The sequence below is a fragment of the Aphidius gifuensis genome, linkage group LG3 (assembly GCF_014905175.1).
Source record: "Aphidius gifuensis isolate YNYX2018 linkage group LG3, ASM1490517v1, whole genome shotgun sequence".
NCBI classification, from domain to species: Eukaryota; Metazoa; Arthropoda; class Insecta; order Hymenoptera; family Braconidae; genus Aphidius; species Aphidius gifuensis.
Genome location: NC_057790.1, coordinates 25,166,071 through 25,190,630, shown reverse-complemented (window position 1 = coordinate 25,190,630; position 24,560 = coordinate 25,166,071). Strand labels below are relative to the sequence as shown.

At 25.9% G+C, this 24,560-nt stretch overlaps 6 protein-coding genes across 6 annotated transcripts; 4 read left to right on the top strand and 2 right to left on the bottom strand.

Moving 5' to 3' along the window:
- Positions 1–439: 439 nt before the first annotated feature.
- LOC122853226 (60S ribosomal protein L37) lies at positions 440–1,240 on the bottom strand. Its single transcript, XM_044153559.1, has 4 exons — positions 1,142–1,240; positions 852–987; positions 677–761; positions 440–577 (listed from the first exon to the last, which is right to left on the bottom strand). The coding sequence occupies exons 1-4, from the start codon at positions 1,142–1,144 to the stop codon at positions 526–528; spliced, it is 276 nt and encodes a 91-aa protein (XP_044009494.1). The 5' UTR covers positions 1,145–1,240; the 3' UTR covers positions 440–525.
- A 232-nt stretch (positions 1,241–1,472) lies between these two features.
- LOC122853225 (ribosome biogenesis protein NOP53) lies at positions 1,473–3,509 on the top strand. The gene is made up of 3 exons (XM_044153558.1): positions 1,473–2,403; positions 2,488–3,011; positions 3,101–3,509. The coding sequence occupies exons 1-3, from the start codon at positions 1,579–1,581 to the stop codon at positions 3,192–3,194; spliced, it is 1,443 nt and encodes a 480-aa protein (XP_044009493.1). The 5' UTR covers positions 1,473–1,578; the 3' UTR covers positions 3,195–3,509.
- Positions 3,510–4,341: 832 nt separating this feature from the next.
- Positions 4,342–7,952, top strand: LOC122853222 (ubiquitin carboxyl-terminal hydrolase CYLD). Its single transcript, XM_044153556.1, has 7 exons — positions 4,342–5,131; positions 5,271–5,691; positions 6,151–6,332; positions 6,395–6,517; positions 6,585–6,808; positions 6,892–7,694; positions 7,762–7,952. Exons 1-7 carry the CDS (start codon positions 4,661–4,663, stop codon positions 7,950–7,952), a joined length of 2,415 nt encoding a protein of 804 aa, XP_044009491.1. The 5' UTR covers positions 4,342–4,660.
- Positions 7,862–11,562, bottom strand: LOC122853224 (repressor of RNA polymerase III transcription MAF1 homolog). Its single transcript, XM_044153557.1, has 5 exons — positions 10,144–11,562; positions 9,874–10,023; positions 9,522–9,803; positions 9,330–9,449; positions 7,862–9,254 (listed from the first exon to the last, which is right to left on the bottom strand). The coding sequence occupies exons 1-5, from the start codon at positions 10,224–10,226 to the stop codon at positions 9,179–9,181; spliced, it is 711 nt and encodes a 236-aa protein (XP_044009492.1). The 5' UTR covers positions 10,227–11,562; the 3' UTR covers positions 7,862–9,178.
- Positions 11,563–13,643: 2,081 nt separating this feature from the next.
- On the top strand, positions 13,644–19,196 carry LOC122853221 (probable multidrug resistance-associated protein lethal(2)03659). Its single transcript, XM_044153555.1, has 5 exons — positions 13,644–13,971; positions 14,096–14,226; positions 14,296–14,562; positions 14,928–15,221; positions 15,282–19,196. The coding sequence occupies exons 2-5, from the start codon at positions 14,150–14,152 to the stop codon at positions 18,634–18,636; spliced, it is 3,993 nt and encodes a 1,330-aa protein (XP_044009490.1). The 5' UTR covers positions 13,644–13,971; positions 14,096–14,149; the 3' UTR covers positions 18,637–19,196.
- Positions 19,197–19,730: 534 nt separating this feature from the next.
- LOC122853220 (probable multidrug resistance-associated protein lethal(2)03659) lies at positions 19,731–24,307 on the top strand. Its single transcript, XM_044153554.1, has 4 exons — positions 19,731–19,832; positions 19,898–20,164; positions 20,571–20,864; positions 20,944–24,307. Exons 1-4 carry the CDS (start codon positions 19,756–19,758, stop codon positions 24,248–24,250), a joined length of 3,945 nt encoding a protein of 1,314 aa, XP_044009489.1. The 5' UTR covers positions 19,731–19,755; the 3' UTR covers positions 24,251–24,307.
- The last annotated feature ends 253 nt before the right edge of the window (positions 24,308–24,560 follow it).

The following is a 24,560-nucleotide window of genomic DNA, read 5'->3' as shown; positions in this document are numbered from 1 at the left end:
GGCCATTTTTTTTTCGACTGTTTTATCTACTAATGGTGGCATTAGAAAAATTATCAACAACAAATGATTAAAAAAAAAAAAAATAAACCAATTGTTATTAAGAAAATATTGTTTAATGTTTTAATAACATATTAATATATTATTGTCTTAACAACAATTGATTGTCAATACTTTTCTATGCCCGCCATTAATTTGTCACCTAATAATAAATATTAATTTGATATTTAATAAACAAATTATTGTCAAAACTATTAACAATTGTTTTTTTTTAATTAAGAATTATTTAAATTAAATAACAACAATTGTTAAATTAAATTATCATCAAGTTTAAATACAGCATCAATAAAACTGCATAATTATCATTTTTTAAATAATTATTTTCTTAATAGTCTAAGGATTGATAAATAATAATAATTAAACAAATAAATCAACAACAAAATAAATTGTAATTACTCCTGTTTTTTATTATTGATAAATCATTAACCAACATGTAGTTCAGTATTAATTTTTGACATTGGAGTAAAATTACTTGGCAGCAACAGCTTTTGGTTTTGGAACACCTTCTCTGAATGCATTCCTGTAAAATAAAAATGAACAATAAATTTATTAGACAATTGTTCATTACAAGTTGATGATGATTGAATGATTTATTGATGTTTTTATTAAATAAACTTACTTGAACTTCCTGCGGACAATTTTAAGATGACGCATGCGGCCAGTACCAGTGGTCTTCCTCCTCTTGGCCTTGACGGACCAGTTGTCTATTGAATTAATAATAAATAAAATTAATTAACATATCACCAACAATTTTAACTTGATAATTAATTAAAATATCAAGTGTATCAACTTACAGGAACGCATTTTTTTAGCTGGGTATCCACATTGTGCACATTCTGATTTTTGAATGTGATAAGATGAACGACCACATCGTCGACACAACGTGTGTGTCTTATTATGGCGTTTACCAAAGCTAGATGTACCCTTTGTCTGTAATAATCACATTAAAAAAAAACAATTAATACTGTCATCATATTTTAATCAAGTTTAATATTATTATCTATATTTTTTACAATTTGGATTATCCAAAAAGTAACCTCCAAATTGCTTTAAATTAATTTATCATAAATTTATTGTAGCTTACCATGATTGACGGGGCGACGGCGGATCTAAAAAGAGAACAAGAGCCGAAAATCAGTTATTTTTTATTTTTTTACTTTTTTTACTAAATTACGATTGGTTGAAATTTCCATGAAAAAAACATGGCGTAATTCTGGAATTAAACTGCCGGCGTCCTCTTTGAGTACGTTCCCAAACTTTTGTTTCTATCCTTTTCTCTTTCACTTCTGGCTCAATTTTCTATCCTTTTTTTTTTTTTTTAGAAGGAAAAACGATACTGTGTAAAAATAATTAACCTAACCCAACTTTTAATTATTATTATTATTATTATTATTATTATAATTGATTGGTTACAGAAAACGTGCAGTGTGGACTCCAATTTAGACTTGAGAATTATATTATTGTCGTAATAAAAAATATAAATATAATTATTATTTAATAAGAAATAAATTGTTGACAAAAATGGCTATTAAAATATCTAAAAACACTAAAATAGCATTACGTAAAAAAGATGCAAAAGTTGTTAGAAAATTAATTAAAAAAAAAATATCTTCTAAAAAAACTAAAAAAGGATGGCGTAATGTACACATTGATGGTCTTGATGAACATCTAGAAAATCAAAGGTTTGAAGAACGTACTGGTGATTTTTCAAAAAAACAAGATGAAGAGTTATTTATTGTTGACTCAAAAGCTGATGATAAATTGATTGAAGTTTATGAAAATAAAGCTGCACAACGTTTAGCACTACGTAATTCACAATTAAAACATTGTGATATATTAACATCATGTTATACAGCTGTACCAGATCCAGTTGGTAAACGTAATCGTGTTAAAACACCTGAAGAACGTAAAAATCCAATAACAAGAAATAATGAAATAACAAGAAAAGCAAATGGTCAATTAACAAAAAAAGAAAAAGATGCATTAAAAAATCGTGGTTTAGCTCAATTAAAAAAAGATAAACGTTATAAACGTGGTGATTTTTCAACTGATGTTTGGGCTGATGAAGAAAAAAATAATAAAACAATAATTCATGGTAAAGAAATTGATTGTGAATGGTTTACATCTGATACTTTACGTCACACAAAACCACCTAAAAAATCAATACGTGTCAAGACACCATCAATTCATAAAATAGCTGCTGTTGAAGCACCACATCCTGGTACATCTTATAATCCATCTTGGGATGATCATCAACAACTTCTTCATACAATTGCTGCACAAGAAAAACAATTGATAAAAGAAGAAAAACATTTAAATCGTGTTACTGATAAAATGTTTAAAAAGGTATTTGATTATTTTTTATTGATAAGAATTATATTGATTTTTGTTTATATTTACTAATTTTTGTTTATATTCAATTTTTAATAGGTAACAGAAGATGCTAAAGAATCAAATTGGTTATCAGAATCATCACAAGGTTTACCAGCATCAAAAGGTGGAGTTAAATCTGAAACTGAAGATGAAGAAGAAGATAGTCATCCTGGTGAAGTACGTTCAATAAATCCACCAGCAAAATTAAAGAAAAAAACAAAACAACAACGTCGTAAACAAAGAGAACAAAAATTATTAGCATTAAAGCTAAAAAATGCTAAAATTGAAAAGAAAAAAATTGGTGATATGTATAAATTAAGAAAAATGAAATCACAAATTGAAACAAAAGAAGTTGTAGATGAAAAAACACGAGAAATACGTTTAGCTAAAGAAGAAAAAAAAGCATTAACTGAACCAAAAGTATTGGGTAAAACTAAATTTGAAGCACCAGATTTAGATTTTGTTATGGGACAAGATTTATCTGGTAATTTAAGAAATGCTGATCCAACTGGTAATTTATTGAGAGACAGATATAAATCACTACAAAAAAGAAGCATTGTTGCACCAAGTACCAGAAGCTTGTATGTCTTATTTTTTATATATTATATTAATCTTCAATTATTTATTATATTTATTTATTTAATTAATTTTATTAATTTAATTTTTTCAGTAAACTCAACAAAGCCAAGGTTAAGAAATTCATCAAGCCTGATCATAAAATTTCCATGCCTGACACAAAGTCAAAGAAACAAACAAAAAAATAATAATAAAATTATTATAAATAATTTTAAAAATTGTAATGTTATTTTTTAATATAATTATTATTAATTTAGTCATAAATTTTTGCATTTAATCATCTTAATCAACCTCAATTCTTTTTGGATTTTTTATCAATTTCTATTTGCTCCAGCTCATTTCTTATATTAACATTCTCACGAAATAATCGTTTAACAGCTTGATTACCTTTTGAACATCTAGCTTGATCTAATTTAAATATATCATAAATATTTTTTCGTAAATTTTGATATAATCTGTTGGGTGAAAAAATAAAAAAACAATAATAATTAGGTATAAACAAATTATCGTAAGATGTTTGTTACTTTTGTTCATCAAGTTTTAATTTTTGATCAATCTGGATCAAACGCTCTGTCAATTGCTCATCATTTTTAATCATGACATTGTCATTGTCATTAAGTTTATTATTTAATTCTTGTTGAACTTTTTTATAATTTTCTAATGCATAAATTTTTCCAGCTAAAATTAAATGATAAATATTATTTTTAGCTCATTGAATTTAAAAAGAATCTTCATATACTTATAATTTTTATCTTAGACAATTCAATTTTTCTATGATTTTCATATTTTTCTTGTAATAAATTCATTTTATTATTATGTTTATCTCTGTTATCAATTCTTTGACGTTCAATTATATCAGCTGATTTTCGATGATCATGTAATTTATCAAGTGTTAAGTTCAGCTCTGAATTCATATCAGCAATTGTGTTTTTCGATTCTATATTATGGGACTCAATTTGTTGCTTTGTTTCTTCAATCATTGACATTAGTTGCTCATTACGATCGGTTAATCTATCAAGCAAAAAAAAAAATACCATTTGATATATCATCAAGATGATGACATAGATAAGAACCAGGTAAATCATCATCAAGTACCTTCGAATTGATTCATTGGAATCCTTGATTGATATCTCAAACCTAATTCTTTCGAAATCATTTGGATAAATTTTTTGTTTAGTAGTCTTATCAACATCTTGATTTTTGTTCATATTTTACATAATTATAAATAATTAATTTTATTAATAAACAAATGATTACAGTCGATAAAAAAGCTGAATCAACATTATCGATCGAGACTCATCATTTGTTTGTCACGCTTGCGTATACATATAATATAATTAAAAAAAAAATGCAAATAATGCATATAAAAGACCTGTCAAAATGTCAACATCAATTGTAAGTTGTAATTTGTTATAATTGTTGAAAAATAATTAAGCCAATTATTTAAAAAAAAAACGGCCAAATGTCGAAAAAAAAAAAAAATTGTCAATCAGTTTGATAAAATCTAATAATTAAAAAAAAAATAATAAATAAAACATGTTAAAAAATTGTTAAATTGTTTATAAAAATATATAAAATAATAATGTTAAATATTCCATAATAAAAAAATAAAAAGTATTATTATAAAATAAATAAATATAATTTAAAAAAAAAAATGAACTGGAATGAGTATAATGACACGTTGTCATTATCGTGTTATTATGTTGCAAAAGAAAATATTTTGATGAACAGAATATCAGGTGAATGTAGTACAAATATAAAACTTTTAATGTTGGGTATGTTGGTTCAAGCTAATGAAATATTAGCTGATGGTTCATTAAGAATACGTATTTTTGATAGTAAAAATAATGATAAAGATTGGAATAAAACAGAATGGCGTTGTGATGTTAATAAATTAATATCTGTATCATCAATAATATGGCATTATTTAATAGCTGTATCATCACCACAAGAACGTGTTAAAATAGCTATTGATAATGTATATTGTGATAATGCTAAAAATCTTAAAGTTGGAAATAAAGTTTGGTATTTATCACCAGATAGAAATAAATATAAAGCTGTTATTAAAAAAATTGAACCAATACAAGAATTTGGACCTGGTTTTTATTTTTGTCTTGAATTATTGGTAATTATTAATAAATTAATAAATATTATACCTACTTTCTTTTTTTTTTTTAACAATAATTTAAACACATTTTAATTTACATTCAAATTTTAAATAAACAAATAACATATTTTTCGATTTTCGATTTTTTTTTGCTCAGGAAAAACCAGATGATTATCATGAATCCCTAATTTCTAAAAAATTATGTGGTCCAAATGGTATTGTGACAAGACTAAATCATGTATTACCAAGAAGACCAGATGACACTGATGATACTGAAAAAAATAAATTAAAATTTAATAAACAGGATATTGATGAAACATTAACAAAACAATTGGATGGTTTTTTAAATTTAACAAGTAAAAATAATGATAAAAAAATTAATCAAGATGATAAATTAATTTGTAATATATCATTGGATAATCCTGATAATTCAAATAATAAAAATATCTATAATATCAAAGAAATTAATGAACATCTTAATGAAGCATTAGTACCAAAAATTCTTCATCAATCAACAAAATCAAAAATATTATCAAATGATAAAATTAATTTTAAAAATATTGATTATCCTTCAATAGGTAAGTTTGTGTATTTTATAATAAACATTTTGTTTAATTATGTTTTGTACTATTAAATTATGTACAAGGATAAAATTTTATTACCCAGCTCGATTGAGAGTTAATAATAAATTCGGTAAGACTTAAAATAGCAGCTAAACACAGACGCGTGGCATCTTTCAGACTGTACTTTGTCTCTCAAGTTGTTTTAAAATAACAATTTTATTTTATTTTATTATTATGGAAGATTATGATAATATTCCAATTTTTTTACTTCAACATAAATGGAGTAGTGATGTAGAATCAAATTGTGATAGTGATTTAAATAATAATTTTGATAAATTAAATCTTCATAAATCGGGTATAAATATTTAAAAAAAATAAAATAAAATAAACAATCCATTTATTAAAATAATAATATTAATTTATTTATTATGTTATTTTGATGCTTAAACAATTTATTTTTAATAATTTTAACAGATGATTTAGTGGTAGAAAAAAAAGAATCCAGTCGCTGGAACAAACGAGTAAATGGACAATGTCTGTATGTTGGTAATTCAATTGAAGTTTTTTTTGGATCAGAAATAAGATGTGGAATAATTCGTTGGATTGGTAATTTACCTGGTCTTAATCCCGAAAAAATTATAGCAGCTGTAGAACTGGTAAGTTTTATTGAGCTCTAGGTAAAATTTAATTTACAAAAATAAATTATTTTTTGATTTAGAAAGATGGACCACATTATGAAGGCACTGATGGTACTTATAATAACATCAGATATTTTAATTGTCAACCAAATAGAGCTATATTTGTTGATATTAATCAGTGTTATTTAACCAACACAATAAAAGTGAGTGTTAATTTACACAAATAAATAAATAAATAATTGATTTTATAAAAATAATATTTAATTTTAGCATGTGAGAGATTTTGTATTGCCAACAAATGATGATGATAATTTGGATAGACTTAAACCATCAGTTATAAGTGGTATTGTTGGACCAATATGTATAAAAGGTGATATTGAAAAAATATGTGGTAAATATCGTGGTATTCAGGGACATCATAATTCATGTTATTTAGATGCAACATTATTTAGCATGTTTGCATTTACATGTGTATTTGATAGTCTATTATTCAGGTAATATTATAATTATTAAAATTTAATTTTTTATTGATAAATAAGTGTGTTTGTTTATTGTTTTTTTCTTTTTATTTTTGTAGACCACGTAATGAATATGATTGTCCAGAGTATGAAGAAGTACAAAGAGTACTTAGAGAAGAAATTGTTAATCCATTACGTAAAAATATATTTGTTGAAGCTAGTCAAGTTATGAAATTACGTAAATTATTAGAAAAATTATCATCAATATCTGGTTTAACAAGTGAAGAAAAAGATCCAGAAGAATTTTTAACTTCTCTTGTTGCACAAATATTAAATGCTGAACCATTTTTAAAATTAAATTCTGGTCAAAATGCATATCATTATCAATTATTTGTTGAAAAAGATGATGATTTAAAAATTCCAACAGTACAACAATTATTAGAACAAAGTTTTTTTACAAGTAATGTTAGATTAAAAGAAGTACCATCATGTTTAATAATACAAATGCCACGTTTTGGTAAATCATATAAAATGTATCAAAAAATTCAACCAACATTATTACTTGATGTTACTGATATTATTGAAGATTCACCACGTCAATGTACTGTTTGTGGTAAATGTGCTGAATATGAATGTAAAGAATGTTATGGACAATGTGGTGATGGTCTTGAAAGTACAGCATTTTGTTATCCATGTTTAAAAAATGTTCATCAACATGAAAAACGAATAAATCATAAACCAACTGTACTAAGTATACCTGAAGAATTTACAATTTTACCAAGTCATTGTCCAGTACCACGTTTATATCTTGAATTATCAGCTGTTGTTTGTATTGAAACATCACATTATGTATCATTTGTTAAATGTGGTTCTGGTTCAGAAGCACCATGGTGTTTTTTCGATTCAATGGCTGATCGAATAGGTAATTTATAATTTTAAAATAAACAATTGTATTTTGTTTTTAATTTTATTTTTTCTATTTATTTAAGGTGAACAAAATGGATACAATATTCCTGAAATGGTACCATGTCCAACTTTTCCATACTGGCTAAGTGAAGAAGGAGCAAATTATCTTGCTGATTTAACTGATGATCGACAATTACCTGAACATGCTAAAAGACTTCTTTGTGATGCCTACATGTGTATGTATCAATCACCCGAAGTTATGATGTACAAATAATAATTAATTGTTAACTCAAAATAATACCGATAATAGATTTTAAATAATTATTTGATTCCAAATTTTATATATTATATATTTTAGAAAGAAAAAAAAGAATTATTATATGTAATTGATATTTTATTATATTATTTCATTTTGATTTTAACACTAAAATAATATTCAAATTTATGGCCTATTTTTTAGATTGTTTAAATTTAATTGTTACACAATTGTATAATTTTTTTTTTTTTAAACAATATACCATACATGTTATTAATTATTATTATTATTAAAATAGAATAAATACGGACTTTGTCTAATATAATTTATCACAAATTTCATTTTCTTTTTTATCATTGTACATAAGTATTTTTCTCACTACTGCATTTAAATTTGAATTGCACAAATTATTATTTTTGTTTAAGCTGATGTAAATTAAATACTAAACACAAATATTTTACCATCTAGACAAGAAAAAAACAATAAAACAAAACCATGATTTCATTATTATTCAGTGCGTAAAATATATAATTTTTTTCTTCTTCTTTTACGTACTTGTTTTATTTTTTTTTTATAATACCACTCATTCTTATGTCCATATTTATACATCACCAACACTATAACGCAATATTTTATTGATATTTTATATGTACCTGTTTTGAATCAAGTAAAAACATATATAATGTTAATGAAAACAAAAAAAAAAAAAAAAAGAAATTACTTTGATGTTTTATTTTTAGTTAATTATTATTATTATTAATTGTTTATTCAACTTTTTGATAATTATAATATTAATCTTGATTTTTTTCAAGTTAATTGTGTACAATTCTTAATGATGATGTTTATTTTTATATATATTATTTTCTTTTTATCAAAGATGATTATTTTTTATCTCTCGGCCGGTATTTTTTATTTCGACGAATTTTCAAACAAACAAACAACAAACAACTTATTTTTAGCTGAACAATTGAAAATATAATAATGAAAATAATGATAAAATAGTATTGTTATTGTTTTTAATTTTAAATTTAACATTGAAGTATTATTATTGATATGTTTAAACACCAAAATTCGTTGATTAATTATAAAGAAGAAAAAAGTGAAATTTTATATATCAAGCTTATCTGTCAAAGTAAGCGATTATCATGATAAGAAAAATAATGATAAAAACATAATGTTTTTATTACACTAACTGAAGAAAAAAATTATTAAATATATTTCAAGGTTTTTTTTATATTTTTGTTTTAATAATTGTCATCATCATCCTCCTCATCCATTGCAAAATCACTGCCAATGCCAGAATCTAATACGTAAAGAGGACTGAAAAAATATAATAATTAAATGAAATAAATTATTATCTTTTTAAATATTTATTTAAAATAATAATATGTTTACTTAATTGTTCTGCATGTGAAAAAAACAATACGCTTAAGTTTTTTGTTGTAAAAGAAATAATTAAATGACCATAAACAGCCATCTTCACCAAATGGATCTGATGCTAAATCAGGATTATAACTGTAAAATATAAATAAGCCAGTTAATTAATTATTGTTTATTATGTTAAATATATTGTTAATAATAATTTACCTATAAATATCACATTCATTCATTGATATTTCATCTTCAAGAGCAGACCAAAGTGCTGATCTTAATGTTCTATAATGATCACCAGCTGTTGCACTTAAATTACTATCAACAGCATTCATGACCCATTGAAGACTTGGCTCTTTGCTAAATTCATGACTTTTGGCATCAGAAAAATCGTAATCAGGATGAAATGCTGAATTTAATGTTGCTATTAAATAAAACAATGTTTTTCTGCTTATTGTATCACAAAGTGGTCCATCCTCATCACCAGATATACTACGACTAAATAAATAAAATTTTTTAAAAATATTATCAATGATTAATTTTTCTATTAAATTAATTAAATATATACCTGTAATAACTTTGAGCTGGTGATGTGCCAAGTGATGTTTGTGGTGGTGACAATGCTTGAAGGTCATGTGGTGTAAAACCAAGCTCAGCATTAAATCTTTTATAAAGTTGTTTATCATTTCCAGCCATTTTACATGAATAACTCTCGATTCTTTAATAAAAAAACATAAAAAAATTTAATTATTTTATTGTAAACAACTATTTACTGGAAAGTTTATTACAACCAGTTTTGTAAAAAACATTACCAATTTTAGATTTAAATTAAAATTACCTTCCAATGATTTTACTGTCTCCAGTTTTAATACAAAGAGAACTGTTTATTGCCTCAAATCGAGTACTCTCTAACAGCTTCATTTTGATGTATTTTTATTTGTTGAAAATTATTTAAATCAGAATAATAATGCTTTCTTTATATTTATTAATATTAATCTTGAAAATTATTACAGCAAAGATGAAAAAATATAATAAATATAAATTATTTTTCTGACAAATAAATTGTTATTTTGTTTATTGATTTTGTCAATTGAATTTTCAGCTCAATGACGTTTAATAATTAATTATTCTTAAATAATTGATTCAAGAATATATTAATAATAAATCAATATTATATTGATGATTGTTTTGTTTTTTAAATACAATGTTATTAATTCAGTATAAATAAAAATTTAATAAACTTATATTATTTTTAATATTTATTGAACATTGAAGCATTTTTTGAATGTTTATAAAGATTCCTTTCCTCTTTGAATGTACGAATTTAATCGTAGATGTAACGGAGTATTCCTCAGTGTCACACTTTTGGTACATTACAGTGATCGACGTCTTTTTAATATACACAAAATAAATATATCAATAAATCACAGCTGTAATTATTAATATATCAATTTATTTTCAACAAAAGATATTTATTAATTATTATTATTTTTATTTATTTCACAAAAATAACAATGGACAAAATGACGTGACGCGCGATATGAGCCAAACAAGCGGCCCCCAGAGATAACAACACTCAAAATAAACAGGAAAAAAAAAAAAAATTTCCAAAATATTTCAAAATAAACGTTGTATTTTTTTTACACACTATTAACACAAATAAATATTTAATTATTTATTTAAAAAATATTGTCCAAACTTTGACGAAATAAAAATCGAAATTTTCGTTTGTTATTTATTTTTTTTCTATCACCTTTTGCTACTGCATAAATCGTTCCATGAAAGAAGACATTTTTTCACAATAAATTGGCATTAAATTGAGTAAATTTTTTTTTTTGATTTAACACCGGTGTTAATAATTTAATATAATCACTTAATAACAATATTATATTGATAATTTTAATATATTTTTCGCTGATATTTACGTTGAATATATGAAAACACAATATGACACAAGGTATTAATTATGATGATGATACTTTTGAAGGCTTTTTTTTTTATATGTACGAAATTCAGCTGAAAATTTTTATATGTGTACGTTATACGTGACAGAAATAGAATTAATTTTATCTCTTTCTATTTTTCTCTTGTGTGTACAGACAAAGGCGTCCTTCGGGGTTTTTTTTATTTTTTTTTATTTTTATTATTCTCTCCCTACTTTTACCATTTTCTATGAACTTCGGCGGGCGCCGTATCATTTCGTTGAGCACTGGGCTACTTCGGCTTGTTTTTCATTGGTCAATTGATGCGTAATACATGTACCCCCACTCTTGTTCACCATGTAATACATAAACAAGTCCGGACAAGTTTGTGCAACCCTTCTTTTTGTTTATTTTCGTTTGATTATTATTATTATTTGCGCATTTTTCAACGGAATTCTGTCGGTCAGCGCGCATATTTCGCTTCTTATGCACTTTTTTTTTTAAACAAATAATAATAATAATATTAAGTATGTATTTTTACAACCCATAACAATAAAGTTTATATTTTTTTTTATTTTTTTTCCATGGAAACATGTGTGGGCTATAATTGATTGTCGAATAAATTTAAAAAAAAATAATATTTTTTTATTGATAATAATTAATAATTTATTTGCATATGATATAATTTTTTTTGTTATTCATTTTGGAGTATTTTTATTTGTTTAAAAATATTGTTTTATTTATTTAATAATTTAATGGTAATGTAAATTATGAGCTTATTGGTAGTCGGTAACATGATAAAGCAGATTTCTTTATCCTCAAAAAATGAATATTCAAAAAAAAAAAATTCGAATTTTATTTTTTATATATTGTTTATAATAATTTTATTACTAAAAGTATAATTTTTGTAATATAAAATTCAATGATTAAATCAATTATTTAAATAACAAATTATTGAATAAATTAATTGACATGAATATTTATTATATTTTTTGTCTCAATTATTTTCCGATTAAATTATAAATATTTATCAATGATTAATAGCTTATTTAGACATTGAATAAATCAGTTGATTATTGATATTTTGTTGTTACAATTTATTTCCTAGAAGTTGAATTATGTAAAACAATATATTTCCAACAAATAAAAATAAATAAATACATAGTTTTTTGATACATTTATTTAAATGACAAACAACTTCAAAAATATTATCATTATCACAACAAAAAGACAATTTTAAATGGCCTTAAATTGTTGCTTAAATAAAGTTCAAATTATTAATAAATAAATTGACCTATTAAAAATAAAATAAATAATAAAATATAATCAATTTTAATAAGTACAATTTTATGATGAGCAAGTACAACAAGATGTGTAACACAAAAATAAAAATAAAAAGCCCGACAATAAACGCAGCTGTCTTGAATTTCGATTGATTGTTCAATTGAATAGATTGCTTAACAAAAAAAAAAATATATTATTACATCAACAAAGTTGAAATAACACAATTAAAAAATTCATCAATATGTAGTCTATATTTTTTTTCTGTTTAATATTAATCTATGCAAGCAGAATAAAAAAATGATTTATTAATTTTTGCATATAAAATTTTTACCGCTTGGATGATCATCCACTGTGATGATAAATGTGTTTGTACTTAAATTACATATAATTTTATTTAAAATGTAGAAAAAAATAAAATATAAACCTTGACTATAGTTTTATCTTGAAGAAGATCTTGTTGAATCATGACAACAACTATCACTGAATTTTTTTTCCAACAAAATTGCTGGAATTACTTGAATACCGTTGTCATCTAGGCTAAATTATACAGACTGTGAATAAACCATGTGATTAACATTCAAGATTTTTTCTCATACAATTATTTATCAACAAAAAAAAATAATAATTTATCAAGTGATTTAACTATATTTAAAAAACAATTATATCTGTACATTTATTGTTATAATTATTAATGAGAAATAGTTGTTTACCTTGTTAATAATAATTGTATCATTGTTTAATCAATAACAATATATAAATGATTTTAAAAAATGTAAAACGTTTGGTTGTTATGTAAATTAACTCCCAGTTTGGTAAAGTTAATCAATATTTAATTGAAAAATAACAAAAATAATAAAACAATTTTGTGTATTTTAAATGAATTTTCATTGATAAATCTATTGATTTTTGTTTATTTAAAAAATATTTTTTAATTATTATTATTAAATATTTTAGTTGAATAAATAAATATATTAACAAATACATTATGTTGTTTATTTATTGATAAATAAAATAAATATTTTTGAGTTAATTTATTTCTGAGAAAAGAAAAAAAAAAATGTTATAAAATTATAGTGGGGAATAAAGAGCATGTGGTAACTGGTATTGCATGTACATACACAATATTCACGATATACACAATGAGCCTCTGGACACTTGGACCAGTTGGACTTGGTCTGGTGTAGTCTGTTAAGGTCTGTTATTAAAGTTCAGTCTTGTCGCCGGCAAATGGTGGTCAACTCGTTCACTTGTGCAGTTCAAGGTTAGAAAAAGACAAGAAAAAAAAACATTTATAAATAAAAAAAAAAAAAAAATACACTCAGTGATTGTTTTGTTGTTGATTATTTAAATGAACTTTCTAAATGTTTATCATATTAAATAATAGCTTTAAATGTTTATAAAATAATGGTTAATATATTTTTACAAATGAAGCTGGACTATTTTTGTAAATTGACATTTAGGTGAGATTAAAAATATACATTTAAGTAGAACATAATACAAAAATAAATAACAAATTGACAATTGAATGAATTAATTTTGTAAATAAATTTATATATTAACAAGTGTTTATTTTATTTTCGTTAGAAATATATGTGAATAATTTTTTGGAATAAATTATTTTTAATAAAAGACTGAATCATGGATGCCAAGGAAGAAATTGAAAAGAAAGAAAATCCAAGAAAATATGCTAATTGTTTGAGTGCTCTTACATTTACGTGAGTATTTTTATTAAAAAAAAATTAAAAAAAGAATTTTATATTTACGAAAAAGACAATTGTTTACAGGTGGTTGTTGAGGACATTTTGGATTGGTTACAAAAGAGATTTGGAATTATTTGATCTTCCAAAACCCTTGAAGGAACATAAGAGTAGTAATCTTGGTGATAAATTATCAAAAGCATGGAATGATCAATTAGGAAATTATAATTTTAATAATAAAGATAAAATTGAAGGAAAAAAAAAGCCAAGTTTAACTAAAGCACTTGTTAAAGTATTTGGTCTTGAAACAGCACTTTATGGAATTATTTTAGCTATCATGGAAATTCCAATTGGGTAAGACAACCTTAATTTTTTAAATCAATTTTATTTCTATAAAAAAAAAAATCATCAACTGGTATAGTTTAGAGAATAAATATTTTTAAGAAATGATAAGACATCAGCCAACAAAAGTCTGATAAAGTTGATTGATAAATTCCAAGAATAAAAGGTGTTTTTATATTTTTTATTTTTAAATTTATTTCAAGCTCATATATCACTCGAAAAAAAAAATGATAATGATAATTGATAGTCCCAAAATAGCTACTATAATAAAATATAAAAAAAATAATTTTTTTGTTTTATAATATTATTTTTTATAAATTGATAGAAAAATACAACAAAAATATATTTTATATAAAATTTAATAATTAATTTTACAGTGTCATTCAACCAATGGCAGTTGGAGAGCTCATTAGATATTTTTCAAATGCACCTGAACACAGTAAAATAAGTATAAATAGAGCTTATGCTTCTGCAGGAATAATAATATTTTGTTCGGCATTACGGTTGTTTGCAATTCATCCATATTTAATGGCAACAACACATGTTGGAATGAAAATACGTGTTGCCTGTTGTTCATTGGCATATAGAAAATCTCTTAAATTATCTCGTACAGCACTTGGTGAACAATCAATTGGACAAGCTGTTAATCTTCTTTCCAACGATGTCAGCAGGTAAAAAATTTATAAAAGAAAAACACTTGATTGATAAAATAATTAATAATTAATTTTTAGATTTGATAATGGAGTTATATTTTTACATTATCTTTGGATTGGTCCTCTTCAAACAATGATTGTTACATACTTCATGTTTCGTGAAGTTGGTTGGTCAGCTATCATTGGAATTGGTGCATTACTTATGTTTATTCCTCTTCAAGGATGGCTTGGTAAACGTTCGTCAATTTTACGTCTTGAAACTGCTATTAGAACTGATGAACGTGTTAGACTTACCAATGAAATTATCAATGGTATACAAGCTATTAAAATGTATACATGGGAAAGACCATTTAGTGCTTTAATGGAAAAAGCTAGAAAAATTGAAATAAGTGTTATTCGATCAATGTCATATCTTCGAGGCATTTCAATGTCATTTATTATGCTCACAACAAGACTAGCACTTTTTATTACTATTCTTTCAATTATATTTTTAAGAAAATCAGATGAAAATAGTAATCAAGATGGAATTACTGTTCAAATAGTATTTATGTTGGCTGCTTATTATACTGTTCTTCGTACACCAATGACTGTATTTTTTCCTCTTGGAATTGTATTAACAGCAGAAGCTGTTGTTTCAATAAGGCGATTACAAAATTTTATGTTGTATGAAGAAATAAGTACCGAAAAATCTATTGAAACTTTTGAAAATAATTCTCACCAAGATAATAAAAATGTTGAAAAAACAGAAGACAAAAAAGTAGATAATTCTGTTGAAAATAAAGATGGTGGTATTGTGCTAGAAGGTGTGTATGCAAAATGGTTAAAGAATGGAACTGATGATACACTTACTAATATTAATATGAAAGTTAAACCAGGACAATTAGTTGCAATTGTTGGACAAGTCGGATCTGGAAAATCAAGTTTATTAAATGTAATTCTCAGAGAGCTTGAAACATATAATGGAAGTGTCGATGTACATGGTGTTACTGCATATGCATCTCAAGAACCCTGGCTATTTGCTGGATCAGTACGAACAAATATTCTCTTTGGCAAAAAAATGGATGAGAAAAGATACGAGCAAGTTGTAAAAGTTTGTCAATTGAAACGTGATTTTCGTTTATTTCCTTATGGTGATAAAACACTTGTTGGTGAACGTGGTGTAAGCTTGTCAGGTGGTCAACGAGCAAGAATTAATCTTGCACGAGCTGTATATGCTGATTCACCAATATATTTATTTGATGATCCACTTAGTGCAGTTGATGCTCATGTTGGCAAACACATGTTTGAAGAATGCATTGAAAGATACTTGAAAGGTAAAACGAGAATTCTCGTAACACATCAAGTACAATTTTTAGACAATGTTGAAAAAATAATTGTCCTAAAAGATGGTGCGATTCAAGCTGAAGGAAGTTACAAAGAATTGATAGCTCAAGGAGTTGATTTTGGAAGATTGTTGGAAACTCCAGCTGAAGAAGATGATTCTACTATTTCACCAAGTATCAGTGCAGCTAATTCTCGACACTCAAGTATTGCTTCAAAGCGTTCATTAAAAATAAGTACAACAATAGAAAATGAACCAGAAGAAATTGCAGAATTAAGAACAAAAGGAAAAATTGGTGCTAAAACTTATTTAGCATATTTTAAAGCTGGTGGTAATTGTTTAATATTTTCAGTAATGTTTCTTTGTATTGCTACACAAATATTTATTAGTGGAGGTGATTATTTTATAAATGACTGGGTCAATGTAGAAGAATCAAATTCATCAGGAATATATTTACAAGTTTTTGTAAGAATACTGATACCTGCTGATTGGTGTAAATATATTTATACAATAATTATGGCATGTACAACTGTTGTAACTCTTGTTCGATCTTTTGCATACTATGCTGCTTGTATGAAAGCATCTAGAAGACTTCATGATCGTATGTTTGGAAGTATTAGTCGAGCAACAATGAGATTTTTTAATACAAATACCTCAGGAAGAATATTAAATAGATTTTCTAAGGATATGGGATCAATTGATGAATTATTACCAATGGCTTTATTTGATTGTATTCAAATTGGTTTACAATTACTTGGAATAATTATTGTAGTTGCAATAACTAAACCTATATTGTTGATACCTACTTGTATCATCGGAATTATTTTTTATTATTTAAGAATATTTTATTTACCTACTTCACGAAGTGTTAAAAGACTTGAGGGAATTTCAAGGTCACCAGTCTATAATCATCTGAGTGCCACACTACAAGGACTCGCTACAATTAGATCTTTCAAAGCTAGTAAAATTTTAACTGAAGAATTTGATAATCATCAAGATCTTCATTCATCAGCTTGGTATATTTTTATAACTTCATCAACTGCATTTGGTCTTTGGCTTGATATTTTTGCTGTGTTGTATATTGGCATCGTAACAATGAGCTATTTGATATTTCCGGGAAATGACACTTTAACAAATGGAGGAAATGCTGGTCTTGCAATCACACAAGTAATTGGAATCACAGGAATGTTTCAATGGGCAATGCGACAAAGTGCAGAACTTGAGAATCAAATGACATCAGTTGAACGAGTTTGTGAGTATACTAATCTTGAAAGTGAACCACCACTTGAAAGTTTACCAGAAAAAAAACCAAAACAAGACTGGCCTGCCCATGGAAAAATTGAATTCAAAAATGTTTACTTGTCTTATGGTCCTGATGAAGCACCAGTATTGAAAAATTTAAGTTTTACAATAAATGAAAGAGAAAAAATTGGAATAGTTGGTAGAACTGGTGCTGGTAAATCTTCTCTTATATCTGCACTTTTTAGATTTGCTAATTTAAAGGGAAAAATTGAAATTGATGGAGTAGAAACTGGTGAGATTGGTTTACATGATCTCAGATCAAAAATATCAATAATTCCACAAGAACCATTTTTATTTTCTGGTACGTTACGAGAAAATTTGGATCCATTTGAGTCATTTGGTGATGATGTACTTTGGGCAGCTCTTGAAGATGTTGAATTAAAAGATATGGGTCTAACTGCTCATGTCAATGATGGTGGAAGTAATTTGAGTGTTGGTGAACGACAGCTTGTTTGTCTTGCTCGAGCAATTGTTAGAAATAATAAAATTTTAATTCTCGATGAAGCCACTGCCAATGTTGATTCAGGAACAGATGAACTTATTCAAAAAACAATTCGTCAAAAATTTGCAAATTGTACTGTACTTACAATTGCTCACAGATTAAATACTGTTATGGATAGTGATAAAATACTTGTTGTTGATGCTGGCTCAGTTTTGGAATTTGACCAGCCACATTTACTTCTCCAAAATCCAGATGGTGCACTATCAAGTATGATTAAAGAAACAGGCAAAAACATGGCAGATTCTTTGATTGCCATAGCCAAAGAAACTTATGAGCTTCGTCAACAATCATCAACAACACATTTATAAATAGAACAATTGATAGTATAATTTTTTTTTATATATATATTCGAATATTTTAAAGTGCCTTAAAATAATAGATCACAATTTTTTATAATATATAAAGTTAAAAAAAATTTATTTCATAATTAATTTGTGCAAACAAATTTAGCTTGCTTCAATACTCTAATACGTATGCCACAAGTGCCTTCATTTATTTTTTTTGTATTGTTATTTTTTGTAATTTATAATACTAAAATTCAAGTGTCACAAATAGTGTTACTTATACTATGTTCGTTAACTATTGTTATTATCTTTTGTAAAAAAAAAAAAATTAATCTTAATTGCGTACCAAAAGTTGATTCATTTATCTATAATAAAATTAATGATGTATACAACACATTAATTGTAATTAACAATAAGGGTGCTTTATCAAATCAACTATTCACATTGATTTGTAGGTCTTTTGTAAATGTATATTGTTTTGTAATCGTACTTATCTAATTATTGTTATCAAATAGTACTTTTTTTCGAATTTATAAGTATTTTTGTAATGAAAACTAAAAAAATTAAATAATTGTTTAATCCTATATCTTTGATATTATTATTATTATTATTATTTTAAATTTTAATTATTAAGCCCAACACAAGTATTCAATTAAACTTTATTATTTTTGTTATGATAATAATTCATGTCACATGAAAACAAAATTTATTTTATTTTAATTATTATTGATAAAGTGTTGAGTTGCTCTGGGAGTGAATTGAGCTGACAATCAAATATTTGTTTATTGTCTGATGGGGGAAAGCACGTGCTGATTAATCAAGCCAGTGGCGACATTAAACCAACCATCCAAATATATTAATCTCAATTGGATCAGATGGTGATATTAAATTGTTATCACAACACTTAAATTGTCGAGCAGAGTGCAATTGTCTGATGAAATGGTCTCATTTTTCATCGACTAAAATTATTTATATATAAACAATAATATATTTTTCTAAAACCAGGCAGATGATGGATTTACAAATTTAAATTCTTTATTATTTATTTGTGGTGAAAACTATTTTAAAATTATTATTAGACAACGTTGAACTTTTAAAGTGTATTTTTTATTTATTTATTTTTTTTTAATTATTAAGTGAGTCATGGATGTTAAAGATGAAATTAACAAACACGAAAATCCTAGAAAAAAAGCAAACCCATTAAGTGCTCTTACATTTACGTAAGTAATTTTAAATTACCTTAAATTAAAAAAAATATTTAAAATTGAATTTTTAATTATTACAGATGGTTGCTGAGTACATTTTGGATTGGTTTTAAAAGAGATTTAGAATTAAGTGATCTTCCAAAACCTCTGAAGGAACACAAAAGCAGTAACGTTGGAAATAAATTATCAAAATCATGGGATCGCCAATATGAGCGTTTTAACAATCAAAATGAAGGAAAGAATAAAAAAATATCACCACCAAGTTTATTTCGTTCACTTGTCAAAGTTTTTGGTATTGAATCAATGTCATATGGAATTATTTTAGCAATAATGGAAGTTCCAACAAAGTAAGTTTATATATTTTTTTTATTAAAATATAACACAGCTTAATTTTGCAACGAAAACATATTGATGTCAAGTTAAAAGATTTACTGATTAGATAGAGAAATCTTTCCGCGATATGGCCACGTTAAATTTCATATAAAATTATTAAGTAAAAAGTCATTCAATCCATTATTTTTTTATATACAATTTATGCTTTGTCATTATTGTTATCATGAAATTATATTTGATTAAAATTTAATTGACCTTGTGTTGTCGTATTAGTTATATTATCATTATTTTTTTTTAGCTCATCATCATGATATAAAATGCAACATGATTTTATAATTTTAAAAATATATATCATTATAATTATATGAGTACATGATGAATAATTCCAGTGATAAATATATTGATGTTTTATTTTTCTAGAGTTCTTCAACCATTGGCAGTTGGTCGTCTTGTTCGTCATTTTTCAAAAGCAAATGAAGAAAATAAATCAACAGATATGGAAGCCTATTTAGCAGCTGGTGTTATAATATTGTGTTCTGTTGTAAATATGTTTGCTATACATCCCTACATGATGGCAAGTACACATGTTGGAATGAAAATACGTGTTGCTTGTTGTTCATTGGTATATAGAAAATCTCTTAAATTATCTCGTGTTGCTCTTGGTGAAAAATCAATTGGTCAAGTTGTTAATTTATTGTCAAATGATGTCAGCCGGTAAATGAATTTTATTATTATTAATTATGGTACCTGGAGCATTGAAAAAAATATAATAATAATCTATTTATCATTATAGATTTGACAATGCAGTTGTATTTCTTCATTATCTTTGGATTAGTCTTGTTGAAACAGCTCTGGTTACTTATTTTATGTATCTTGAAGTTGGTTGGTCAGCTGTTATTGGAATGTTTTCGTTACTAATGTTTATTCCTCTTCAAGGCTGGCTAGGAAAAACATCATCTGTTCTTCGTATGAAAACAGCTATTAGAACAGACGAACGTGTTAGACTTATAAGTGAAATAATTAATGGTATTCAAGCAATTAAAATGTACACTTGGGAACAGCCATTTAGTATTTTAATGGAAAAAGCTAGAAAAAGTGAAATTAGTATCATTCGTAAGATGGCTTTTCTTCAAGGTATTTTAACGTCTTTTATGACAATTATAACACGTTTTTCACTATTTATCACAGTTCTTGCTATTATTTATTTGGATAAATATTATGGAAATGATAATCTAGAAAAAAATGGAATTACAGCTGAAAAAGTTTTCATGTTAACTTCATTTTATACTGGTATACGTCAATCAATGACTGTATTTTTTCCTCTTGGAATTATAATGAGTGCACAAGCATGGATATCAGTTAAACGTATTCAAGAATTTTTAATGTATGAAGAAATTGATTCTAAAAAATTTCACAAAAATTCAGAAGATAAAGATACAAACACTGGTTTGATAACACTTGAAAATGTACATGCAAAATGGTTAAAAAATGGATCTGATGATACACTTACTAATATTAATATGAAAGTTAAACCAGCACAATTAGTTGCAATTGTTGGACAAGTTGGATCTGGAAAATCAAGTTTATTAAATGTAATTCTCAGAGAGCTTGAAACATATCATGGAAGTGTCGATGTACATGGTAATATTGCATATGTGTCTCAAGAACCTTGGCTATTTGCTGGATCAGTACGAACAAATATTCTCTTTGGCAAAAAAATGGATGAGAAACGATACGAGCAAGTTGTAAAAGTTTGTCAATTAAAACGTGATTTTCGTTTATTTCCTTATGGTGATAAAACACTTGTTGGTGAACGTGGTGTAAGCTTGTCAGGTGGTCAACGAGCAAGAATTAATCTTGCACGAGCTGTATATGCTGATTCACCAATATATTTATTTGATGATCCACTTAGTGCAGTTGATGCTCATGTTGGCAAACACATGTTTGAAGAATGCATTGAAAGATACTTGAAAGGTAAAACAAGAATTCTCGTAACACATCAAGTACAATTTTTAGACAATGTTGAAAAAATAATTGTCCTAAAAGATGGTGCAATTCAAGCTGAAGGAAGTTACAATGAATTGATAGCTCAAGGAGTTGATTTTGGTAGATTATTAGAACCTCCAGTTGAGGAAGATAATGAAGATGATGTCACACCAAATACTGCTGGTTTTATTAATTCACGACAAGTTAGTGTACGTTCTACAAGTTCATCAATTTCAAATAAAACAATTAATGACTCTCAACCTAATGAAGCTGCAGAAACAAGAACACGAGGAAATATTGGTGGTCAAGTTTATTTGAAATATCTTAATGCTGCTGGAAATTGTTGTGGACTATTTTTTGTATTATTTCTTTTTATTGGTGCACAAGTTTTAGCAACTGGTGGTGATTTGTTTATCACCTGGTGGGTAAATTTAGAAGAAAAATATTCAAATGCAGGACCAGGTGAAAGTCGAAGTTTAACTACAGAAGATTGTGTTTATATTTTTGCTGGAATTATATTGTGCACAGTTATTGGTACTTTTATTAGATCAATAGCATACTATATGGCTTGTATGCGAGCTTCTATCCATCTCCATGATCGAATGTTTAGAAGCATAAGCCGAGCAACAATGAGATTTTTCAATACAAATACCTCAGGAAGAATATTAAATAGATTTTCTAAGGATATGGGATCAATCGATGAATTATTGCCGATGGCTTTATTTGATTGTATTCAAATTGGTCTTAGCTTAATTGGAATTATTGGAATAGCTGTTTCAACAGAGCCATTTTTAGTGATACCTACATTGTTCATTGTAATATTATTTTATTATATGAGAAATTTTTATTTACCAACTTCAAGAAGTGTCAAAAGACTTGAAGGAATTGCAAGATCACCGGTTTATAATCATTTAAATGCAACATTACAAGGATTAGCAACAATAAGATCATCAAATGCTAGTAAACTTTTAATTGAAGAATTTGATAATCATCAAGATCTTCATTCATCAGCTTGGTTTATATTTATATCATCGTCAAATGCATTTGGTCTTTGGCTTGATACTTTTGCTGTTTTATATATTTCATTAGTCACACTTAGCTTCTTAGTTATACCAGGAAGTGATTCAAAAAGTGGTGGAAATGTTGGTCTTGCAATTACCCAAGTTATTGGACTAACGGGAATATTCCAGTGGGTCATGCGACAGAGTGCAGAACTTGAGAATCAAATGACCTCAGTTGAACGAGTTTATGAATATACTATTCTTGAAAGTGAATCACCATTGGAAAGCCTGCCAGGTGAAGAATTACCACCAGATTGGCCTACTGAAGGAAAAATTGAATTTAAAAATGTTTATTTGTCTTATGGTCCTGATGAAGCACCAGTATTAAAAAATTTAAGTTTTACAATAAATGAAAGAGAAAAAATTGGAATAGTTGGTAGAACTGGTGCTGGTAAATCTTCTCTTATATCTGCACTTTTTAGATTTGCTAATTTAAAGGGAAAAATTGAAATTGATGGAGTAGAAACTGGTGAGATTGGTTTACGTGATCTTAGATCAAAAATATCAATAATTCCACAAGAACCATTTTTATTTTCTGGTACTTTACGAAAAAATTTGGATCCATTTGAGTCATTTGGTGATGATGTACTTTGGGCAGCTCTTGAAGATGTTGAATTAAAAGATATGGGTTTAACTGCTCATGTCAATGATGGTGGAAGTAATTTGAGTGTTGGTGAACGACAACTTGTTTGTCTTGCTCGAGCAATTGTTAGAAATAATAAAATTTTAATTCTCGATGAAGCCACTGCCAATGTTGATTCAGGAACAGATGAACTTATTCAAAAAACAATTCGTCAAAAATTTGCAAATTGTACTGTACTCACAATTGCTCACAGATTAAATACTGTTATGGATAGTGATAAAATACTTGTTGTTGATGCTGGCTCAGTTTTAGAATTTGACCAGCCACATTTACTTCTCCAAAATCCAGATGGTGCACTATCAAGTATGGTCAATGAAACAGGCAAAAGCATGGCAGATTCTTTGATTGCCATAGCCAAAGATAATTATAAAATTCATGGTCTTCAAGAATCACCCACGACATCTTTATAATAAAAGATACTTTACATTTTTCTCTGTAAATAAAATATTTATTATGTATATGCATTAATTTATCCATACAAATATATCTGCATTTAATGAAAAAAAGAAAATTTCCATTCTAAAATAAAACCTTGAATAAAAGTAACGTCAATGCCTTTCCTTCATTTTATCCGTGACATGTATTTAGCATGTAGGTTTTTTCTAATGAATAATATATGTTAAAATTTCAATTATAAAATTTAAAATAATAAAAACAAACTCAATGTGGGTTATCATTCAATATATTTATTAATAAGTAGAATTACATGTATCCATAAAC